Source organism: Eretmochelys imbricata, chromosome 3 (genome assembly GCF_965152235.1).
Source record: "Eretmochelys imbricata isolate rEreImb1 chromosome 3, rEreImb1.hap1, whole genome shotgun sequence".
Classification (NCBI taxonomy): Eukaryota; Metazoa; Chordata; order Testudines; family Cheloniidae; genus Eretmochelys; species Eretmochelys imbricata.
Genome location: NC_135574.1, coordinates 155,181,700 through 155,205,514, shown reverse-complemented (window position 1 = coordinate 155,205,514; position 23,815 = coordinate 155,181,700). Strand labels below are relative to the sequence as shown.

Genomic DNA, 23,815 nt, shown 5'->3' with positions numbered 1-23,815 from the left:
GGACTGTTTATATGTACAGTTAATACTTATGTATGTGCTTTTCATGATTGGAGCCTTACTGTAAACTCTAAAGAGCAGGACTCTTGCAATGTTTTGTACAGCACTTAGCACAATAGGGCCTTGATTCTGGTTGGGGCTTTTGAAGATGCCATAATACAAATTATAAATGTATATGGTATCGCAAATAAGTATGGTGCCCCAGAAACTATGGTGTGGGGCATATATAAATGTTGGTAGTGATAAATAGTTTAGATTGATGGAAAAGGACAGGAGTTCAGAACCAGCTCACCAAAAAAGTCACATGCTTTTAAATCTCTCTCCTTTCATTCGTGTTGGCATAGGCAGGACTAATATTAAATCAAAGCTGTTTGGCTCTTCTCATGTCTTTTTGTGTGTTGGCACAAAACTGAAGAGACTCTTGCATTTTATAGATTGTTTTCCATTCTCCAGGATTTACTAAAAATGTCAGGAAATTAAGGAAGTTTGGTGGCAGTGTTGTAAAAACTGGGTCGCATGTGTTAGGATATAGATATTCAGGCCTGTCTGTAAAGGCCTATACTCTAATTTAGGTGTATTCTTATCACTTAGCTAGTTACAGAGGTATAAAAGAAAGAATCAAATCACTGTCTTCTGGTGTAAGGGCCTTCTCTTACTGTGACAGTCTGAGGCCCTGTTCTTAGGCTAAGGCCTTTGGCTAAGCAGCAGAGGCAGCCATAAGCTCAGAAGCAAACAGTCACATCCTCACATTCCAAACTAGTCACATTGAAATAAGGTGCTATTGGGCTGTTAGGAATACAATCCTGTCTTGATAATGCCTATCACCTCCAGAGAAAGGGAAGTGCCTAGAAGATGTAAAAGGAAACCTAGTTGGATAGCATCCTGTCTGGCAATAACTCACTTATCAATAGCTGGGATGTGAAATCCTCATTTCTCTGTTGTTCTGTCACTGTAGTCCCCATTTCCCTGTTGTTTGTATAATCTCTGTCTGGTTCTGTGATTGTTTCTGTCTGCTGTATAATTAATTTTGCTGGGTGTAAACTAATTAAGGTGGTGGGATATAATTGGTTAAATAATCATGTTACAATATGTTAGGACTGGTTAGTTAAATTTCAGTTAAATGATTGGTTAAGGTATAGCTAAGCAGAACTCAAGTTTTACTATATAGTCTGCAGTCAATCAGGAAGTGGGGGGTGGGGGAATTGGAATCATGTTTTGCTAAGGGGGGGAATGGGCAGAGGGACACAAGTAAGGCTCTATGGTGTCAGAGCTGGGAAGGGGGATACTAATGAAGGAAACTGTAATCACGCTTGCTGGAAGTTCACCCCAATAAACATCAAATTGTTTGCACCTTTGGACTTCAGGTATTGTTGCTCTATGTTCATGCGAGAAGGACCAGGGAAGTAAGTGGGTGAAGGAATAAGCCCCCTAACAGCATGCATGTACAACAGCATCCCCTGCTGGATGGAATCAAATCTGCTCTACTATATCATAACTAAGGCTAAGATTTTGTCATGGATATTTTTAGTAAAAGTCATGGACAGGTCCTGGGCAAAAAAGAAAAATTATCAGAAGTGATGACCTACCCGTGACTTTTACTAAAAATATCCGTGATGAAATGCGGATCTGCGGGTCCCCACACTGTCTGAAGTGGGCAGCTGTGCAGGGGTTAGGAGCCGCCTGCAGCAGCTGGAGGCTGTGGAGTTCCCTGCAGCCTGTGGCTGCCAGGAGCTCTGGGGGTTCCCCCACCACTGGCAGCTCTGGGGGCCCCTGCCACCTGTTGCAGATGGGAGCTCGGGGGTACCCCACAGTGGCTTGGAGCTCTGGGGGATGCCAGAGGCAGTGGGGGTTCACTTTGACAGATTTATGTTACCAATCTGCCTGGGGCTTCAGGTGATCAGGCTGAGGCCACAGGATCTTTAGGGAAGGAGATGAAGGAGCACACCAAGTGACTAAGTTTAAAGCTTTATTAACCAAATAACAGCGGTGAGTGCTGGGTGTGCCCCATGTCACTCAGAGAGAGGAAGAAAGCGTTAGTGCCTGAGCCCTAACCCACTTTCATACTTACACATGCACAACCCAAGGCTGGCCAAGCCTGGGTGTAATGTAAGAAGAAGAGGGGGAAGGGTAGACGAGAGTTCTGCCCTGTGCACAGGTCATCGAGGGTTCGCTATAAATCTTTGACTTGCCCCCTGAAGAACCCAGGGCTTAAAACCCTCCTGAGAGCTGAAGCATTTTCGTCCAGGGACCTTCACCCCACCCATGCTCTCGGTACCAGTCTGAACCGGTCTTCCGTGGCTCCCTTAGTTTCCCCAAAACACACCGGTTTCAGGGTCGCGAGGCGGTTGTTTTTTAACTCACTGGCCTTCGCAATCTTACTGGTTTTGCAACCCCTTCAGTTCTGTCTGGCTCAGGTCTCCTTGCTCACAGCTGGCTGGGGTTGAGACAAAGGCTTCTGGCGGTTTGGCAGCAGAGAGCTTGTTTGTGTGTGCTGGCCTTGGGCTGCAGTTTCGTTCCTTATCTTTGGGCCTAGCTGGATCATCGAGTTAACCCTTTCCTTCCTTCCACGCATATGAAGGTGTTAGCAATATACAGTGCTGTTGCTTACCCAGGGGACCCCACAGGGGGGCATTTTATTGTGAAACTTCTCAGCTCCCTGTCCCCGTGGGTAGTGGGGGACCCTGCAGATCCCGACCACCGCAGGCTGAAGTCACAGAGGTCACTGGAAGTCACATATTCCGTGACTTCCGCGATCTCCGTGACTAAATTGTAGCCTTAATCATAACCTTTATATTGCTAAAATGTTATCGTCTAACTCTAGAGATAGAGCCAACACATTTGGAACAGAAGGACTTGAGTTCTATTCTTGCGGCTATTGTGTGTTGTGCATGTCCATGGATTTGTTACATTTATTATCTCAGTGGTGTGACAAAGGAATTGACAAAACACATGATTCAGAAAGAAGAATGTAAAAAAACAAAAAAACAAAAAACAAACACTAGACCTCACTGATTCCATTTCCTCATTAAAGAGGTGGATTATCTGAAAGTATACAGAAAAGACAATACTATTAACTTTAGGATTAAAAGATGTTATACCAGCAGGAGAATTGTCTGAACTGCATAAATATATGCAGTCTGGGAAGAAATTAGATGCTTAATAGAGAACATAATTGAAGTCTAAAAAAAATCTTAGTTTGACTAATGTCAATTTAAATGATTTGTTTTAATCTCACAATAGTGGCATGAGAGTGGATACTAAAGAAAATCTCCAGAGAACAGCATTTTCCTCCTAAAGGGCCTTAAGAGTAGGCTTTTCAAAAATATCTAAGGGCCAGTTTTTAAAGGTATTTAGGCATCTAAACATGCAGATAAGTGCCTCATGGGATTTTTCAAAAGGGAGTTAGGTGCTTAGATGCTTGGAAAATCCCATTAGGTGCTTGTCTCTATCTTTAGGCACATACACATCTTTACAAATCTGGTGCTGAGTTATTTAGAAGCACAAGTCTCACCCAAAATCTTGGACTGTTAACTGCAGACCAAGTCTGGGGAAGTCAACATACGAGGGGCTTTCAAAAAATAAAGGAGGAAAAATCATTGGACATAGTACTTGGAGATGAATTCCACACTTTACGGTATGTTGTCTTGGACAACTTTACTCCATAATGTGATGGTGAAAATACTGTATTCAGAGAAAGGAATCTTAATTGCACCAACAGTTTTAAGCATCCTTAGAAAAGTCTGTTCTTAAAAGAAAGCTTAGTGCTGGTGAAAGGTGTGGGTAGCGAGCTTTGGTGGTTAAGTCCCAAAGGACACTCAGCAGCAAATCAAGCCTCCGCTGCTGCACAAATGTGCCTCACCTGGAAGGACCACTTTTGTGAGTGAAAGGTCACTTCAGACACTCATGAATCATTTAACCACAGACTGCCATACAATATACCAGTTGTGCTCACGGTTGGTGTGTTGCAGAACCCCGGTCCTCCAGGAGCTGGTCTGAGACCAGCAATTCATAGACCACTGAACAATCTTCAGATTGTAATGAGTTTCTCTTGACTTGGGTGGAATTTGAACTGACATCCTATAATAGAAAAGCTCTATATCCAATTTTCCTCAATCTCTGAGATATCCAGTCACCGTTCTCTAATCAGGGGTAGTCCAATTATTTTTTTTGAAGTCCAAATTTCTTGGTCAAGGTATAGTCAAGGTCCAGACTCCAGAGCAAATAATAAAATATAACAACAATAATGATAAGTAAATAATCTTGGGGTCTCTTCAAAAGTATCTGGTGGTCTGGATTTGGCCCACAGTCAGTCTGTTGACTACCCCGCTGTAGATAATTTTTTTTCCTGCTTGAAAATTTTTGCTGGCCCTCTTTCCCCCTAAGAGATGTGGTGGCCTCTGGCCCTTCCTCTTGGTTTGCTTCTGCTCTGTTCACCCCACAAGGCACCTTTAGAGTTTGGTTCATTCTGAACTCCTCTCCTATCTATCATTTGATCTGATCTGTCCTTTCCTGTGCCCTTTTTTACTTGGAAAGGGAGAAAATACAAGGAGAAACATGAATAAAAATAAGTCCTAACTCATGTAAGAAATATGACTGATTAGGAGGGGAGAAGTTAGGTTTTATTAACACTGTATATACTGTCTGTTTTCCTGTAACAGTATTTGACTGCAATTTTGAATTGCCTTGTGAGCTGGAATATTCTCCTCCACTGAAGGACAAAGAAAACCACAACAGGACCTGGCACAGAGTGAGTGCAGAGGAGCTAAACCTTTTGCGTGGACCAGAGAGAGATCACTCCGAGGATTCACCAAGAGGTAGGATGAGCAAGTATATTTAGTCTCCTTAAAATAATGGTGGTGTGCTTCTAGATACCACACCCTATACAATGTACAATTCTGTTCCTTTCTCTATGGCAAGCAACACGTGAACTTAAGGGAATTGCTCTGTCTACAGGAAGCAAAATAAGACTGGATTGAAATCCGCTTTGGGATTGTAAAAATCTGAACCAGACTGGACTCGGGACATTGCACTTGGAGTTGAATAATAATATTTTACACGTCTATAGCACCTTTCCTCTGAGGTTATTGATGGGGATGGGGGAGAAAGATGAATTCTACTTCACATCACCCGGGGTACACTGTGGCACATGGAGTTCGACGTGCTCAAAGTCATTCTGTGAGTCAGTGGAAGAGCAGAGAATAAAATCCATGTGTTCTGCATTATTGTCTTTCTTGCAAGCCAGTGCAGACAATTTTCTTGTTAGGATTTAAGCTTTTTCCATTGAAGCTATTTAGAGAGAAAATAAATACTAAGCATTTGACATTATCATCAATAAAGCAATGTACATTTAAATAAAGAGATCTAGAAGTAGGAAAAGTAAAAAGTGTATAAATTTTCTTTTCTCGCTCTTTTGAATCAAAGATGGCTTCTTTGACCTTTCTTGGGTATTTTTTTTAATTTTGCTTTTAATCAAACCTGACACCAGCAGCATATTTCATTCCGATTATAAATGACAAAAGGATCAGCAAGATGCACTTTGCCTTCTTAATCCTAAAAGAGTAGAGGAAAATCCCACCCCCCTTCAACCTGTTGTGGGTACCTGCTTGAAAACTGCCACTGCTAAAAGTCAGGGTGTCATTTAAGTGGCTGGAACTACAAATGGGAGAGGAAAGTAGGGACACATCCAAACAAATGTTGGGGAAAGTTTTTCCTCTGAAACCTTCCTTTGTATTAGTCTCAGAAAGACATGTTTGTTTGTTTGTTTGTTCTATCTTCACCGTGTACTATGCTTTCCCATGTGCTTCCCAAAAAGTATTCTTTATGCATCAGCTTTTAGTGCCCATTCCTTCAACCTTACTCGTGTTGAGTTATCAGATTGATTTAAGAGATTTATCGTGGATGGGTAGAAAGACTGGACTGATGAAAGAAATGTCAGGATCGGGACCCTATTGTGCTAGAGACTATACAAACACATAGGATGATGAAGCTTATATTCATTGCATCTTGTCTTAAATTGGATTGTAACAAACAATAGGAAGGAAGGGGGGGGGGAGAAGAGAAGGAAGAATAGCAGTAATGAGAGGAATTTAAGTAGCCTAGCTAAGTGCAATGCACAAAATAGAGTCCTGCATCAAAGAGAGATACACAGAAAGCAGGATGCATTGGGTAAACCAGAGATGGGATGCTTTAGATGAAGGTGTTAAATATTTAAAGTCTTCTCCTTTAACTTCTAATGGAAATTCTGGCTGAATGGGACTTTAAGGAGGATTAGTATGAGAAGGGTGGTTGCTCAGTGAACTATTTGAGAGGAGGTTCCACACCAAACAGGCAGTGGGGAGGAAGACATGGAGACAGAAATGGGAGGTGTGATGAGGCTGGAATAGTTGGTGGAGTAGAGAGAGAATGAAGGAACCCAATAGGATAAGAAGCTCAAGATATAGAGAGGGCCTTGAAGGCATAGAAAAAGAGTTTAACTCAGTGGGTGAAATCCTGGCCTTTTTAGGGTATGTCTGCACTGCAATTAAAAACTCTTGGCTGGCCTGTGCCAGCTGACTTGGGCTAAAGGTCTGCTTAATTGCAGCGTAGACTTAATTGCAGTTCGGGCTTGGGCTGCAGCCTGGGCTCCAGGACCCTGCGAGATGGGAGGGTACCAGAGCTCAGGACCCGAGCTTCAACGTTTATACCACAGTTGAGCAGCCCCTTAGTCCAAGCCCCAGAAGCCTAAGCTAGCTGGCGCAGGCCAGCCACAGGTGTCTAATTGCAATGTAGACGTACCCATAGACGTAAACTTGGGTGAAATCCTGGCCCTCGTGTCATCGGTGTAGTTTTCAAGGGAGTAAATTCTCTATCTATGAATGTGTTCTGGATCCTGCTTCTGTGATTAAGTTTTGAATAATTAGACATTTGTCTTTGAAGGATTTGTTTTCATGTTGGTGTAAATGTTTCAGAGTTGGACTGAGATTTAAAGTCCAACCCGTGCTAGAGGGGGAATTAAGTCATGTGGTTGATTTGGGGAGGGGACTAGAGTAAGAGCCTGTGCAGTCGATGGAGTCAGACTTGGATTTGTTTGGGGTTTTTAAACAAATAGACAAATTGAGGATAGTCAATCATTCATTTTGTGGTGACTCGAGCCCTTGCAGAACCTCCTGAAAAGCCTCGCAGTTCCCAAATGACTGTAACTTCTTTTGCATATGAAGATGGATTTGAAAATTCTACACTCCCAGCTTTCTATTTTATATCACTTTAATTACAGCTGCTTGGCACAGAGACATTTTGTGTGGTCTGTTTCAATCTGAAATAACTAAGTACAGTAATTCCAACCCCCACTGTTTGTTTTCTGCACAACATACTTCCAATTATGTGAGTCCCATTTCATCTCCATTCATGAGCTGTAATGAACAGAAGTAAATAACCAGATAGCATAACCCAATTTTGAGTCATTTTAACTCATCCTTGTCACTTGACTATCAAGTCATGTCAAGTGAATTTCCTGTTAATCAAGACAAATATCCCAAGCCTGCTTCCATTATCCTCCCTTTATGTATAAAGATTAGTAGAAATTCACTGATAATATTTGACACTGAGAAGCAATATTCCCAGCTGTGACTTAGACTCAATGTATGAATTTGGACAAACTTCTGTCAACCCTAGTATCCCCTTTTGAAAAATGGAGGTAATAGCATTTATATACATTTTTAAAACACTTTTGAGATTCACAGAAGAAAGGTGCTAGTAATTATTGTGTTATTAATTATTACATTATTAAAAGCTTCTGAATGGTACACTCTTGCTACAGAAAATTAGTGGATATTTGTAAACGAGGCACCTTTCAGTGTATGTATTAGGGAATACCAGTGGTTCATTGCTTTGTATTTACAGTTATACAACAAGCTTTTCACTAAAGGATTTTCTCCCCAGTTAGTGGATCAGCCAGCCATGTCCAAGACCATGCTATCAGTTGTGAATCTACAAGCTTAGGTCCCGATCCTGCAAAGAGTTTTATATATATATGCTTAATTTCTCGCAAGCAGATAGCTCCATTGAAGTCAATGGGATGTTCACATTCTTAAAGCTTATGTGTAAGTCTTTGCAGGTTCAGAGCCTTATTATATTTAAATTTCAGTAGGAGCCTGATTCAAAGTCCACTGAAGGCAATGGGAAAGACTTGCACTGACTTTGTAGGGCTCAGGATCAGGCCCATATGCATATTAGTGACTAGGTAACCCTTTGTGGGTTACCACATTTTTTGTAATTCATGAATAAGCAAATGCCATAAAATATTCAGGAATACTGTATCACAGAAAGTATTCATTTATTTTGACAAGTATGATTAATGTTTAATTATTTATGATACTTCATAATATACTCTACCAGCAAATGTACAGCAATATATTTTGTAGTGAAATATTAGTAATAGATCTTGCTGCAGTGCTATCCATGCTGTTAAATCCTTGCTAAGAAGGCACATGAGACAACTAGATTTTTGGTTAAAATGACTGGGTTTGCAGATCAGTGAAGTTCTACTGTATCTGTTTGTTATATCCCAAGTAAGACAGAGAGATTTCTCTCTCCATCAAAAATCAAGTTGTGGCCAGACCAGAACCTCTGTGTCTGAACTCTGGATCCAGATCCAAGCTTCCTATGCCTGAGAATGCCATTCAGAGACAGCCCTGAGGTGTGTATATGTGGGAGGGTTGATTGGGGAGGGGGATTGGTACTGGGCCACCACATCAAGAGCTCCAGGAAACACTGTGCCTCAGGAATGTACAGTGCCTCCCAGAAAGGCAAAATCCTTCTGTGTGCCATTGGTACCACCTCATAAGAAGATGCTGCATGCGCTCTCCAGATCCAGAAGGGATCAAGGCTCTGCCTTTTTCCAACACTATTTGAAGAGAGGGAGGGTGTGTATCCTGGTGCACTTGCAGGGAGCAATAACTGTGTGCTCAGAGTTCAAAGACTACAGTTATGGCTGGCCCATGAGTCAGGTGTACAAGGAGAAAGCAAAGATTCCTTGCACTCCCGGTACCACCCCTGAGCCTTCCCTCCTGCTCATCTACCTGTGGAAGAAGGATCAACAGTTAAATTCAAACAGACAGAATGCAAACTGGATCCAAATCTGTACTTTTTCAAATCTCCAGGTCTTCAGATTCAGATCTTTAACAGGCTTAAGCCACAGAACTCGGAGATCTGTCTTTTATATGAATAGATTTGGGGGAGACAACCCCTTTTAGATGAGTGTTTCATATCAAGGTTATACCATATTGGAAGACTGAACAGTACTTGAAAAAGTTCTTCCATGGAAATGTGATTATACTTCTATCAGAGGAAGACAAATGAGGGTAATACCCTAACTTATGGCTGATAGCTTGAGGCTGCCTTGAATTAGAGGTAAAATAAGAATTAAACACACACACATTTTATTAGTTGAATGATCTTCTTTGTCAATGTTGTCGAAAAAATGGAGAGCAAAGGATCTAGAAGGTGTGGAATGAGACCCAGGCAGTGAGAATATTAGCAATCAAAGATAATGAACTACTGGAGTATAAATGCCTACTGCCTTTAATTTATTGCCCCTAGGGGAGAGAAAAATGAGGAAGATGCTATGAGATGAAAAAGTGATGATATGGAACAAAATATTATATATTAACCAAACGGGATGGTATACATCAAAGTATGTGCTAGCAAGAAATTAGTTTTCCCCCCCTTTGCGGTGTTTTTAAATAGTACAACATTTTTCCAGTGTAAATACAATCAGAAATATCAGCACATTCATCAATGGGAAAAAAATAAAGGATGAATACCCAAGGAACCAGGTGGACTTGTGCCAGATAGACAAATGAAGAAGAGATATTAATGGGTGAAGTAACAACTGACTTTGGTCCACAACCTCCTGCTTTGACATGAGGCTTGAACTGATAGAAATGGACTGTATGAGTAATCTTTTTAGTGCTGAAAAACATTTTTGAGAACCAACATGAAATATTTTATTTGTAAATGCAATACAATTGATTTATGTCAAAAATAGAAAAACTTTGACAGAATCAAAATTTTGGATTTTGTTGAAAAGCCATTTTTCATCAGAGAAAGGCTTTGCTTTAAAAACCAAACAAAAGACCTTTTACCTCTGAGTGCATATTGCACCACCCTTCCTAACTGAAGGGAAAAACGAAGGTCAACTTTGTTTGTTAGGACTTAATCCAGATGGTCAAACAGTTTAAAAAATGGTTTATGAATATTTTTGTGAATAAGTGCTACATTTGATCTGTGAGGTCAGTGTTAGTTATTTGTAAACAGTAGGATGGCATCAGGTATTCATGAAAACATATGCAAATCCTAATCTTTAACAAATGTGAGCCCAAATGGTGATCCAGCCAGGAGTGAATTTTTCACTATTAAGTATTCTTCTGCTTAAAAGATTTAGTCATTCAATCAGGAAGCAGAAATATTATCGTATGACTTAAATGGATCAACCACACACCACAAATAGTGAATGGATGAGGCAAACTGTTTGCAAACAACCCATAGTTTGAAAATCAGTCATCCATACTATTGCAAAGAAAAGATATTCACCGGGTTGATGCACAAGCTCCTTATAAACAGAAGAGGTTAGATTTTTATAATGGATATTGCTTGTAATGAATAGCTCCACCAGCTCTACATCAGATCAGATTTTGTTCGGAGACTGAACATGACAGCATATACATATCAAATACTATCTCACAGCCCCATAGGAACATATGCAATATTAAAATACTAAAATGCATCTGATTTTAAAAACACAAACTCCTGATGCCAAACCCCCAAAGTGCAATGAAGAAAAGATGCCACTTTTCATAACTGTCAGATCCCCAGCTCATGCTTCCTCTTCACAGACAAAATGGACTAGATATTCTTGGCATTCTGCAGCCTACCCTCCTAGTTAGTGATATACTTGTGCTTTGTTATTGCAACATTATTTCACTTTAATGAGCCTGCTTTAAAGAGGCTAAATTATCTCATTGTAGAGCTATGTGTTTGTTTCTAAATGTGAGTATTATATAATAGGTATATATATTTATACTGAATATGAATGGGGGTGTGGGTTTGTTGGCTTGGAAATCTTATTTGTTTGCTCATTTATTCCTTAATTCAGTTAAGGTTTACAAGGAATTCATCTGAAATGAAGCATCTTCTACTGCCAAAACTGAAGAGAAAAATTACAGGATATATTAATTTCTGATGCACAGTAAAATTAATGATTTGCTCATTACCTGTGACTACACAATAATTTACAAAGTAGCTATCCAAATTACTTAGCAGATTTGAATGGATGGAAATAGTACTTGACCACTGCTGGATTTGGCATTGTTGTGGGCAGTCTCGGAAGAGAATGAGGGTTGAATGGGTATGAAAAGTTAACTCCTCTCTCTCTCTCTCTCATCTAGAGGTGGACCCGCATGGTCAAGGTTGACAGAGACATTAGAGGGGCAGCATAGAGCAAGCTTGCCTTACTGCCGTCTGTGCTTTCTTTTTCTAAATAGAGATTATGGGCTTGATCTCACACCACTGAAGCTAATGAGATTTTAGCAATTGGCTTCGATGGTGTAGGATTCATTCTGCATAGCTATCAAATCAGTCCCTTTTATCCAACACTGCATTTGCACACATGTACACTTTTTTCTTTACGTAATACACTATTTATAAGCAAAAAGAACACCCATACATTACATAAGGAAGCAGAACACTGAGTAAATGAATTAATGATCATTGAATTATTAGCAATTGCTTTACTACTATTCCAGGTACTTATTTTAGATTGTTTTGCTGTGCTGACACCAGCTACTACATATCAAAGTGTCAACAAAATGCAACATTTAATAAAGTACATAATTAAATATGACAAAGCAGAGAGTAGAGCTTGCATCTCCTATGCCTTAGCTATAAAATCATGAGGGGTTTAACACCTAGAACTTCTGTGACCATGGAGTATTTTAGCATCATATTGCACCCTTGATGGTCTTAGCATATACAGAATATCAAAGGGATTTTCTCCAGCCCTGTTTTTTTGAGGCTAGTAAAAGCATTAGTAAATTGACAAGGGAGGTTGGATTAGAATCTATTCTTTATTGCTTTTAATGGCAAGTGAAAACAGATTCTTTTCTATTGTGTTATACCAAGTACATTTAAATGTCCATTCAGGCATAGGCATAAGGGTAAGGCAGAGTCCCAGAACTCCAAAAGGTAAGATGCATGTGATAGCAGGCCAGACTCCCACCTAGGGTGAACTTGACCTGATAAATTCAGGCAAAGGGTGTTAACCTGCGTCTACAGTAGGGAAAAGGTTGTGATTAGGTCAGTGTGTGTTAGCTAACTTCAATTTAATCTCTTTCCCTAATCTAAAGAAGCCCACTGGGGTAAAGGAAGACTGTGCATTTGACATATTCTGAATGTTTCTACATATGGTATCATACCAGATGCTTTCTGGGCAAATTATTGCTCTTTCCATTAATGCATCCATAAAGCAAAAGCCAATATAGATGCTTCATAATATATCTTTCCAATTGGAGTTTACATACTTCAGTGCCTCTGGGAAGCAGTGCATCACCAAAAATATTACCCAAGACATCATGTATATGCCTTTTGAGGTTAAAACTTCCTTGGGGAAATTGTTCATGTGGTTATAGCTAATATCTCCAGTTTCATATATTTTAAGTAATGAGCAGGGGGTGAGGGAACCACCAAAGTAATTATTTGGTCCTTGGGTTTTTGCCTTAAAATATATATTCGTTTTACACTGTAGACCAATTATGTTTATTTTAATCCAGTTAAAGTGACTAATGAAGACTGCAATGTAAAGGTAAAATGCTGAGGTTAGTGTAATTGAGACATCTGTATTCTGTCTTTTGAGATGTCTTTTTATATTTTTCTTAATTCTGTGAGAGGCATGCACTGCATCACTCTGAGCCATTTCCATGGGTGCAAGAATAAGTACATTGTAAGTTATGATTTATAAACTATTCCTAAAGTTTGGTCTCATCTTGTTGTATAAAATGCTAGTTGAATGGAGAATATATAGGCATCGGGCCAAATCCTGTTTACTTTATTCATGTGAGTAATCCCATTCTTTAAATTGATTTGTAACTAATGGACCAAATTCATCCAGAATGCTAACTCCACTGAAATCAGTCAATGAATCTGGCTTCACATGAGCGGGATTTGGCCCTTCAGATGAGTCTGTTCTTCTTTTACTTATTTATTTTGAGAGTAACTGTGATAGAATAAGATCCACTGACCAACTTTTTCCCAACAGCAGCCATCTTTACATGTATCAGTGCGTCAGCTACATTCCAAGGGTTCCAGAGTGGATTAAGGGTAGTGCCTTGGGGGTCTTGGACTCAGGCTGGGATCTAGGAAGGGGATCTTCTCCTTCCGTGTAGTGACACAAATGTTGCAATGTCCTGTTACTGACGCACGGATATTTAAAGGTTTACCCCATCCCTAGGTTGGGCCATGTTGCCCTTTATTTAGCATATTGTGTTAGGCACCCAGCTCTCCATAAGGAACTCAAAACCCCTTTGGCCTCTAAGTTCCATTGTCAGCCCTATTCACTACATACACATCTGTACAGGAACCATCAAAGAAAACTGTTGTAAACTACTACAGAACAAGACATCAACTCACCTCTCCTTATAGCATGGGGAGTTAAGTAGTTCTAGGTCTCTTCCCACCACTGTGTATTTGTAGGTCTTCTGTGGGATCTCTGACAGGCCATGGTACACCAAACTTTGTTCTGGAATGCCGACCACTGCCTAGAAAAGAGGTCATTATTTGATCAATATCCAGTCCAGCCCACACATGCTCAAAAAAACAAAATAGCAGGACCTTATTTTTATGCTGATCAGTGCAAAATCTGTAGTCATTGAGATCTTTACCACTATCTTATTGCAAATGAGTCACTCAGCCTGGTCTTCCTCACGGAAATGTAGGTCAATCGACATCGTAGAGCTGGTGTTGACTCATCTTGTCCTCAAGGCTCCTCTCTGAACCACAGACACAGAGAATAAATCTTGAGGCTAAGTCGCCATTCTGTCCCCTTTCTGGCTGAAATAAAGAAAAGACATTCAAAACAAAATCCTTTGATATGTTAATCCAGAAACAGTCATTTTTCTGATTTACAAACATTCAGGCATCAAAGGAAGGATGAATGAGCCAGGAAACCATGAATTCAAACTGTACCCAAAATGACATTTCTCTTGTGATTTTCAAAAAGTTCAGTTACCCTTTTGTTCTCATTGTTTCACATCTTTGCTCTTTCCATGTCTGGTTGGAAGCAGAAATCTCCAACATCCTATGAAAAGCTGTTCTCGTAGGATCTTTGGCTCAACCACAAGTAAGACAGCTAGCCCAACTTTGCAGAATCAGAAGTATACAAACGGACCCTCTGAAACCTCTGGTGTTTGCCATTAGTTGTGATCAAGTGCTGGACAAGCAACTACAATAACTTCCTCTATATGGTTCTTGTAGCACCGGCCAACTTGCTTTCATTGTTCTTCCAGCAAGGAAGTGGAAAAGTCAGGAAAATGAAGTGAAGCATTTTGCTATATACCACAGATTCCAATCTCTTGAGGTTTGGAGCCTTGCAAGGTGTGTTAAAAGTATAATGGAGGTCAGTTTGCAAATCCTTTTCACGTGTATCACAATAATTTCATTTATCAAAGAGATGGGCCTGAGCTGACCTGGAATTCTGATCTGGGTCTTAAACACCCCAAAGTTCAAGGATGTTCCAAGTTGAGATTTTTGGTTCAGCTCACTGTAAAGATAATTGGCCTCATTTTAAAAATCTGATTCAGATCCAATTCCAGGTTTGGGTGTCACTCAAAGTTTAGCTGTGAATGGAACTGGAGTTTTGTTTCTGACTCCTCCTAAGAGGTGACAGCTTTTGATACTGCAAGGTCAGGCTCTGCCTGAACAAATTCATGTGCTGCCGTAAGGTCATTTGCTATGACATACACAATTTGGAATTTTCCATACTGAACTCTGTACATTTGGGAACAACAGGCCATGTTGTCAGACTCTGGTATCTAGCTACAAAATAAAACAGAAGCACTTCAACCCTGAAGACACTGTTCCATTTTTCAGATGGACAGACAGACATGTGTCTTCCTAAACTAAGCTCAAAGCTTCCAAAGAGGTGATGATTTAGATAATTTAATTCCTCTTCAATTTATTCTGTGACAAACTAATGATTAAAGGAAAGAGCCTTGGAACAAATACAATGAGATATTCTATGTCTTTATTTAGAAACTGTAGATTCTATTAAATTTATTGACTTTCTCCTTTGGCTTGTGTAGTAAAAGGAGTATCTGTTAAACAAGGACAGATCCTATTAAATACTGCTTAGTACACGTGCATCATAAATGAGGTTGTTTACTAATCAATGGCAGCATCTGAATGAATAATACTTGGCACTCTTCATATCAAGTTTCTTTATGGACACTTATTTATTAAGCTTCATAATACTGCTTTGAGATAGGTAGGTCTTATGCCCACTTTACAGTTAAGTAAACTGAGGTACAAATTAAGCAATCCCATAGTGAGTCAGTGGTAGAAATGAGAATGGACTCCAGAATGCCTGGCTCCCTGTCATCTACTTGAACCACATCCTAATCATTAAGATATACAGTACTTTAAAACTCTGAGGCAAGGTGAGACCAAAGAATAAGCCAAAGTGTAATTGTGGCTCACAGAGTCTGAAAATGCATCCCGCAACTAGCATTTATTTTGCAGGCAGGGTGTAGGACAAAGCTGGTTAACAGTTGCTTTTTCCTGCCAAAAAGCTCAAGCAATTTCAGTTTCTATATCAAATTGAGATGAGTCTGACTCACTGTGGAATTTGAATATGAACTTCCTCAGAGTTCATGATTGTTCAAATCCAGGATTTTGGTTCAAGTTTATCTCTAGGATCAAAGCAGATTCAGGAATAAGAAATACATTGAGGGTGTGGGTTTACTTATTTATTTATCTTGAACACTGGAGGGCGTGGGGGACTGTGGCTATGTGTGTGTATAATTGGATTTGGATTCCTGGCAAATTTCTAATGTAGTCCTTAGTATCACAAAGAATGAGCTCTAGGAGTAAGGGAAGGGGGACCAACTTGCTTCCCAGCTCTGCCACGGACTCCAGGTATGTCTTCAGTGAAGAGTTAACTCAGGTGATCAGTGCCTGGGTGTGTACAAGCATCCAAACTCAAATTAGTGTGTCCTTATTGGTACTGCACTCCCATGAGTATGCCACTATGACTTCTGGGGGCATTACGTTGAGTGGGGGTGACTAGAAAGAGAGCATATCCCAAGTGTTCAGTTAATGGAAACAAATGCTCAATATGGCGAGAATGACTTGATGAGAAGGGGACTGGCAAAAATAAATTAACTTGCTGTGTAATTAATATGCCATTTTTATCACTGTAGCCAAATGTTTTTTGGGCTGAGTTATTGAACACTCCTTTATAGCCAGAAGAACCTCACTAGTCACAATACAAACTTTGGAAAGAGCAGTGGACAACAAATCACTCCTTTTCTTCTTTCCAGTGAAAATGACCAAAATCTTCATTTTCCTTTACTTTCCAAAATTACATCCCATTTTCTTTTCCCCTCTGTGGCACTGAACTCTAACTCTAACTGAACTCTGTGGCACTGAACTCTAACAGTCTCCTCTCTCCTTTAAGAGCAGCCATGTTGAGCACACTGGCTGAACCAAAGTGGTTGGCAGGAAGTCATTCTGCTAATCACACTGAAGTAACCTACCCCCTCCAAAATGGGCCTGTTTGTTAGCTTAGTTCAGTGATTCCCAATTTTGGAGGTGGGGGAAGGCAGCTGCTTCAAGTCATCAGACTAAGAAGGATGAGGTTATAGCTTTCAGGTAGATAGTATGGTGGGATACTATGGAGGGGCACTGCTCCACTGTGTCTGCCTACACTGGGTTAATAACAAGAGTGGCCCTTGCTTCATCTTTCTGCTGGGTGTGTCGGGCACTTCCCTCTCCACAAAGTAGAGCCAGCTCAGATGGCTGGCTGTGGAGGAATTGTCATGATACCATAGCCTCTCCTCTCTTCAGTTTGGGAAGATTAACTCCACTGTCCGTTTAAGCATGAATCAGCCCTTTGCGGGGTGGAGCAGCAAAAATACTGGACTATGTCTGGTGCCTGCACAGAGACTTACTGGGTGTGAGCCTCTTAACGTCTCTGACTCTCTCGTGCAAGCCAGACATAATATGGGCCAAAGGCTTCAGTTGTCCACCACCTCTCATTTAGATATGCTCACTCCTACCACAGTAAAGCATGGGCTGCTCCAAATCCCAGTCTCCTAATTCACGCATTATAGAGATTCAGAGAGTGTCCAGGTAAATAGGAGGCAGGCCTGGCAGAGCACCTGTTATTGACTAGGTCTGGCCAAATGCTTGACTGCACTAGTGGTTCAATATCAAAAATACCTGAGACACCAAATAGCCAAGTGTATTCAGTTTATTGAAGACAAAGGAGTGCAGCACGAAAAGGAGATACACATAGCAGGGAAGCAATCTCACAATATTCACCTTACGTAGTCTTGAGAGCACACTTTCAAAGCAGACCACCTGTGTTTGTTTATCCTGTATTTATAAGATAAAAGCTTTCTATATGTCAGCCAAGACTCAACCTGCCAGTATGTAATAGTTTCTTATCTTGTTTTCTTGTACCTTCCTTATCTTTGTTTTCAATACCACATTCCACGTGTCGGGGAGCCTTGGAGGTACCTCCTAGCTGTACATTCATACACTTTATTTCTGACATGTTTTTATTTGTCTGTTCCAAGGAACATAACACCGTCCACAGTTATACTACTTACGTTAACTACCTAATCTTCATATATGATGTGTACAATATTAATATTGTGCATGTAATATAGAACAGTGTGATGTGCCATGCACATTACAAATATATACTGTGTATTTGGCTAATGCTGCACAACAGGCACTCATCATTGAGAGTGAGCTACAAAGTTGGGAGAGAGGGGGAAACAACAGGTTTAGTGCTCTCTTTGCTCCTTTAAGATGTATGAATGTGGCCTGAAAGGCTGCTTTATGCTTATGTTCATAACATACAAATGGAAGTTAGACAAACATAAAATACTCTTGATGGAGGGTTGCAATGTAACAATACTTTTTTTCTTTGAATTCAGAGAACACACAGTACCCCAAAACTGAGAGAGATAAAGCAGTCTGCTCCCTAAAATGGAGAGAGACAACTCACCTCACCTTACTCTGAGCTACCTGCCTACAATCACGCTCTTCCCTACGGAGCCCCCTGCCTGCAAGCAGGACCAGGAAAATCCCTGAGAATTTAAAGTGATCACAATTTTAATACTTTTCAATACACCACAGTTATATTAGAAATTCAGGTCCTGTCTAAACATTTTTCCCTCGGAGAGGATTCTGTGGGTGACCAGAGACCTAGCAGGTCTATTACATCTTAGGTACCAAGCAAGTAATTGAAAGTAATTGCCAAGAGTAATTGAAAAGGGAAATATATTTTGTCCAGAGTGTCTAAAAGTCTGGTTTCTTTTTTGTTAATAACTATTCAACTCAAATGCCAGACAAAGAGTTGGGCGGAAAGTTTTTCCATTAAAGATAAAATATCAGTATGCCTTCCCTTGACAGCTGAAAGAGCTCTTAGTCCACATATCTGATTCCCTTAGAGTGATCTCAACAAAACAGGGAAGTCCATAAATTTCTTTCTGAAAGTAAAAAAAAAAAAAAAAAACTAATTCAGGCCTTGGATTTTTGTGAGGTAAAAACAAAAAAGGGCCCAAGTGTACTTTTTTTTCATTTCCTCTTCGGATAGGCCATATTTAAGCATGTCTTTAAACTTTAAGCATGCGAGTAGGCCCATTGAATTTGGTGGGGCCATTTTCTATGTTTATCATTAAGAATGTGCTTTAGAGTTTTGCTGGTTTGGAGTGGAGTGCTCAGCAGCTTCAATGGTTAAGCCCTTAGAGCACATTTCATCTGTTAAGTTGTGTCTTTTTAGCTCCTGTGCTCTGCAGTTTGAATCCTATCCTTCTCTGGACACTGTTCCTAGAGGCTAGTGACGTGTTCCCAGCAATTAGACAGGATGGAGTTTTTCTGCTTGAAAAGTGACAAAAGACCCCATAAAGATTTTTTCCCCTCTTCATTGGCTTAAAGGCTAGCAGTGAGAGAAGTGAGCAGTTTGTCATCTTTCTCTTACCAGATGTCACTTTAATTGATGATTTTTTTTTTTTACCACCACTATTTTAAAAATAAAATTGAGCAATGTACTTTTTTGGCCAATTGACAGCAACTTAATGAGTGGTTGTGACTTTGTAATCAATTTTCATTATCATTGTGTTGCTAATAGTGCCAAAAATAACTCCAGATTTGCTGTTGGGTGATTGATTACTGGAACCATTTAAGAATAATTGATGCTTTATTGCCTAAAGATACTTTTTATTTACTCTTTATTTTTAAAGGAATAAAATGAAGACTTTCTGGAAAATATTTCTTTGGCTTACCATACAGAATATAGTATAATTTTATTTATACTACTATGATCATAAATGGACATAGGAACTATTACTAAGACAGTATTTCTTGTGGTTAGAGCAGGAGACTGAAATTCAGAATTTCTAGGTTGTCTTCCTATCTCTGCCACTGATTCGGGATGATTGTGGAATCTTTGTGTGTGTGTTAACTCATCTTCGTGTGTTTACCCATGAGTAAAACTGTGATCATGTTTAGCAAGCTCAGGGCTTAAAAGGCTGAAGTGATGTGGCTGCAGTGCTTCAGGGACAACGCTATCTATGCCCACAGGAGGGCTTCTCCCATCTGAGTAGGTACTCCATCTGCCCGAGAAGCCCTCCTGATGACATAGTGCTGTTCACATGGGGAGTCAGGTTAGTATAACTGTGTCACTCAGGGCCCCTGGGTTTGCATTTTCCACACCCCTGAGCAGCATAGTTATACTGACATAAGTTGCTAGTGTAGATCAAGCCTCAGTCAGATACTGTGAAACTATCACCAGCAGGAGAGTGAATTTGTGTGTGGGGGTGGAGGGTGAGAAAACCTGGATTTGTGCTGGAAATGGCCTAACCTGATGATCACTTTAGATAAGCTATTACCAGCAGGACAGTGGGGTGGGAGGAGGTATTGTTTCATATTCTCTGTGTATATATAAAGTCTGCTGCAGTTTCCACGGTATGCATCCGATGAAGTGAGCTGTAGCTCACGAAAGCTCATGCTCAAATAAATTGGTTAGTCTCTAAGGTGCCACAAGTACTCCTTTTCTTTTTGCGAATACAGACTAACACGGCTGTTACTCTGAAACCTGTGAAACTAAAGGGTTTCACTCAGAAAAATAACTTTTGTTAAAGGAGGGTGACCAAATGTGTTGTCAGCTTACATGATTATTGTGTGTCAATGATTCAAGAGTAAATCTGCTCAGTTTACAAGTGAAAAGATGGTTTTCTTAGCTGCTAGCCCTGCAACCTTAATGTGGAATCTAAAAGCTAAGTCAAGTTTTCTGGTTTTTGCATCGTCAACACTAATGAATATTCTGTGACTGGAACTTCTGCAGTCATCAATTCTATTGCTAATTGTAACTTAACAATTCTACAGGTAATTCATGAGCTAAATGGAATCTAGCTACTCTCTCAAAAGCTAGGAGTTAAAAAATCGTTAGTTAACAAAGCAGACGGACTTGATTGGATGCACACCTCATTGCAATCAGTTGAAAGTAAAGGCCATGTTTACATTGTTTTTACAGCAGAACCTCACTTGAATATTGGAAAGTGCTTTGAGTTCCTCCAAATGGAAGGTGCTATAAGTGAATAGTATACTATCCCATCTGCAAATGATACTGGACCATTCTGTTCCTTGCCCGGAATTGGGTAGTGAGGATAGATTCATATTAATGTCATCAAATACATTTTTAACAATGTTAAATCCATATCTTCATGAAACTAAATGAGATTTCTCCAAACATAGCTACCTATTTATATGCAGTGTGTACTGTGCAGACCACCTCACTATTTTTAAAGTAACTACCAATCAGCACAAGGAGTCTAGTAGACTCTGCATTCTCCATAATTACACCCAATTTTCCAATTGAATTATCCCATGATTTAATTCCTTTGCCTGCATCTGGAGAGCATCAGCAATGTGCAGCTGTTGGGGCTTTGAGAGCTAATTGTTGGTAAATGCATTAGAGTAGCCCTGTTACAATGATTTCAGAAAGTAATTAAAACCCAGCTCACTTCTGGACTAAACTTTCGCTTCTCGTTTCCAAGTCTGTTGAATCTTGTTGTGAAAGAGCCTGTGGACTAGTAGCATTTGGCACCTGCTGTCGCAGACCAATCTCATTCACAGTAAATAGGTTTACAGTAATAGAACTGAAAGATAGGCATGTTCAAATGCAAAGATTAACGGAGACATGCCAGGGTCTGTTAAGCCTGATGGCTATGGCTTGGAGACTGAGGATAAATAGGGTTAGTTGTGTTATAATTATGATTGTAAGTCACAAGCTTTTTTGTAGCTATACAAACAATGGGACAATGGAAATAGCTACACAGATGCCCCTGTTTTTCCATACAGAATGAAAAATAAGTATGCATTGGGCATGATTCTTTACAGTGCAAGGTCCTATGTACAGAGCAAGTCCTAGGTTCATGTGAATGCGGCACCCCTTGGCATGGGGGTTGCCAAGCATTACAGCTGAGAACAAGTCGTATTTTCTCATTGGAATAGAAGATGGAAGGGGTAAGAGCATTGAGGGTCTCATGGGGTTAGGATTAGTAGGGCCCTCCTGGAGGAGGAAGATCATTAGGAAACTGAAGAAACTAAAGCCACCCTGAATGTACTTACAACTTTTTTTCATCTCAGCAAGCAGCTGAAGTCTGTGGGTCCAGAAAGTTCACATTGGCAGTGGGCATGGGCAGGCTGGGAAGTCAGCAGGCTGGCAATGGATCTTTCCAGTAGATGCCAGAATGCTGCTAATGCACAATTTTGAATGCCACTCAGCATCTTCCTGTGTTACTGAAGAACTGTGCTACAATGTTAATATACAATTAATATGTGTGAGGGAGTTTTTGCTCTAATTTTGGTCCTATTTAAAGATGGTCTTGTACCAAAATCCTGGAGCTGAATCTCCTGGAACTTTTGGGAGATCTGAACTTTGTAAGTTGGCCCCATCTTAAATTCTGTTGTTCTCAGCAGAAATTGATTAGCCAGCCATCAGGGTATTGGTTTACATTATCAAGGCTATCTCTGTGAGGTGGTGGAGAGAGAAATTCTGGGTTTCCTTTTCTTTTTAGATGGATGATTAGATTCTAATGAGAATAGTACAGTCTGTGCAGAGGCCCCAGTTCCACGTTTTCCATGGAAGCAAAGTATTATGGTCAGAGATGCCCAAAACACAATCCATGATATTCTAAAATGCTTTCTCTGTTCGTGTAGTGTGAAACCAAAGCCGACCAACTGAGAGGCAGTTTTAGAACTTGATATAGGGGTAGGAATAGGACATGAGGCTCACAAAACATGGATTCTATTCCCAGCTTTGCTAGTGACTTGCTGTATAACCTTTGGGCCAGTTACCTAACCTCTCTGACCTTCAATTATTCCATCTGTAGATTGGGGATAATAATATCTTCCTTTGTAAAGTGCTTTGAGACATCTATAAATGTGAAGTGTTAATCATTATTTCATGGTTTTACTACTTCTCTAATTCAAATGTCAAGCAATTTCTGTTTCTCTACCAAGGAAAGTACAAGCAAATGCTATTGTTAAATATATTTTTGTTTTTAAAAAATGGCCAGATAACATAGGTGCATAGTGTAAAGCTGCTGAATTCATATTTAGGCACCAAAATAGAAGTGGACTGAGTGCTGAGATCCATAAATCCCACTGAAGTCAATGGGTGCTTCTGGTGCTCAGCATCTCTGAGCATCAAGACATTTCTATCCTTTTGCCATTATAAATACACAGCCAAATAAAGTTGTAGTCCTTGGCTTGTAGCAAATTCATTGACTGATCATGTGTGCTAAACATTTTAAATGTAGCTGAGACCCGATCCTCAACTGGTGTAAGTCAAATTAGCCCCATAGAAGTTCACGGAGTTGTGCTTATTTCTGAGGATCAAAAGAACAAAACAGCAGTTGGATATTTTGATCCTAATCTATTAAATAAACTGTGGAGGTTCCAAATATCTGTGTTGGTGAATTTATGTGAACTTGGAATTGAAACAGACTGCTGATTACCCAGTGTTTATATCTTTAATGCATTTGAAAGGCTTTAGGTTTGTGTGCTGTGTGTGTGACACAGTGTATGCAAGAACCAGCACAATCCTCTAAAGTAGCTTGTGGTTTTTGTACAGTATATTTATTATCATGTTGTTACTTGTTTATGATGTAGTACAGGAATTTCCGTTCTGCTAAACTGAGCCTTCTGCAGAAGTGAGGAGTTCAGTATTTATCTTTCTAGTCTCACAAAAAGATGGAAAAACTGTATCTTTTGAACTACTATTATTCAAACATTAGTTTGAGGAGGACAAATAGACTCTGATTATATCTGAACAATATAAACATGACTGCTTTTGCCTAATGATGATGTCTGGCTCAGGGTTTCTTCTTCTTCCAGAGGGAATCATATTGTGCAAGTTTAATGTACCCAGAACACTAAGGCAACAAGCAATTGAATTAGTTTCTCCTTGTGAAAGTTCCCTTTGTTTGTTCTGCCCAGCCAAAGAGGGAAGCAGATTTCTGCAGTGCTTGTTTGTTAAAGGATTTAAAAATCATTA

General features: G+C 40.0%; 1 protein-coding gene across 1 annotated transcript in view; it reads left to right on the top strand.

Annotated features, from left to right (window-relative positions):
• ALK (ALK receptor tyrosine kinase) overlaps positions 1 to 23,815 on the top strand; it is a 537,956-nt gene that overhangs the window by 148,467 nt on the left and 365,674 nt on the right. The window contains exon 3 of the mRNA XM_077812189.1: positions 4,656 to 4,811. Coding sequence (XP_077668315.1) covers positions 4,656 to 4,811 — 156 coding nt within the window. The remainder of the gene's footprint in view (positions 1 to 4,655; positions 4,812 to 23,815) is intronic.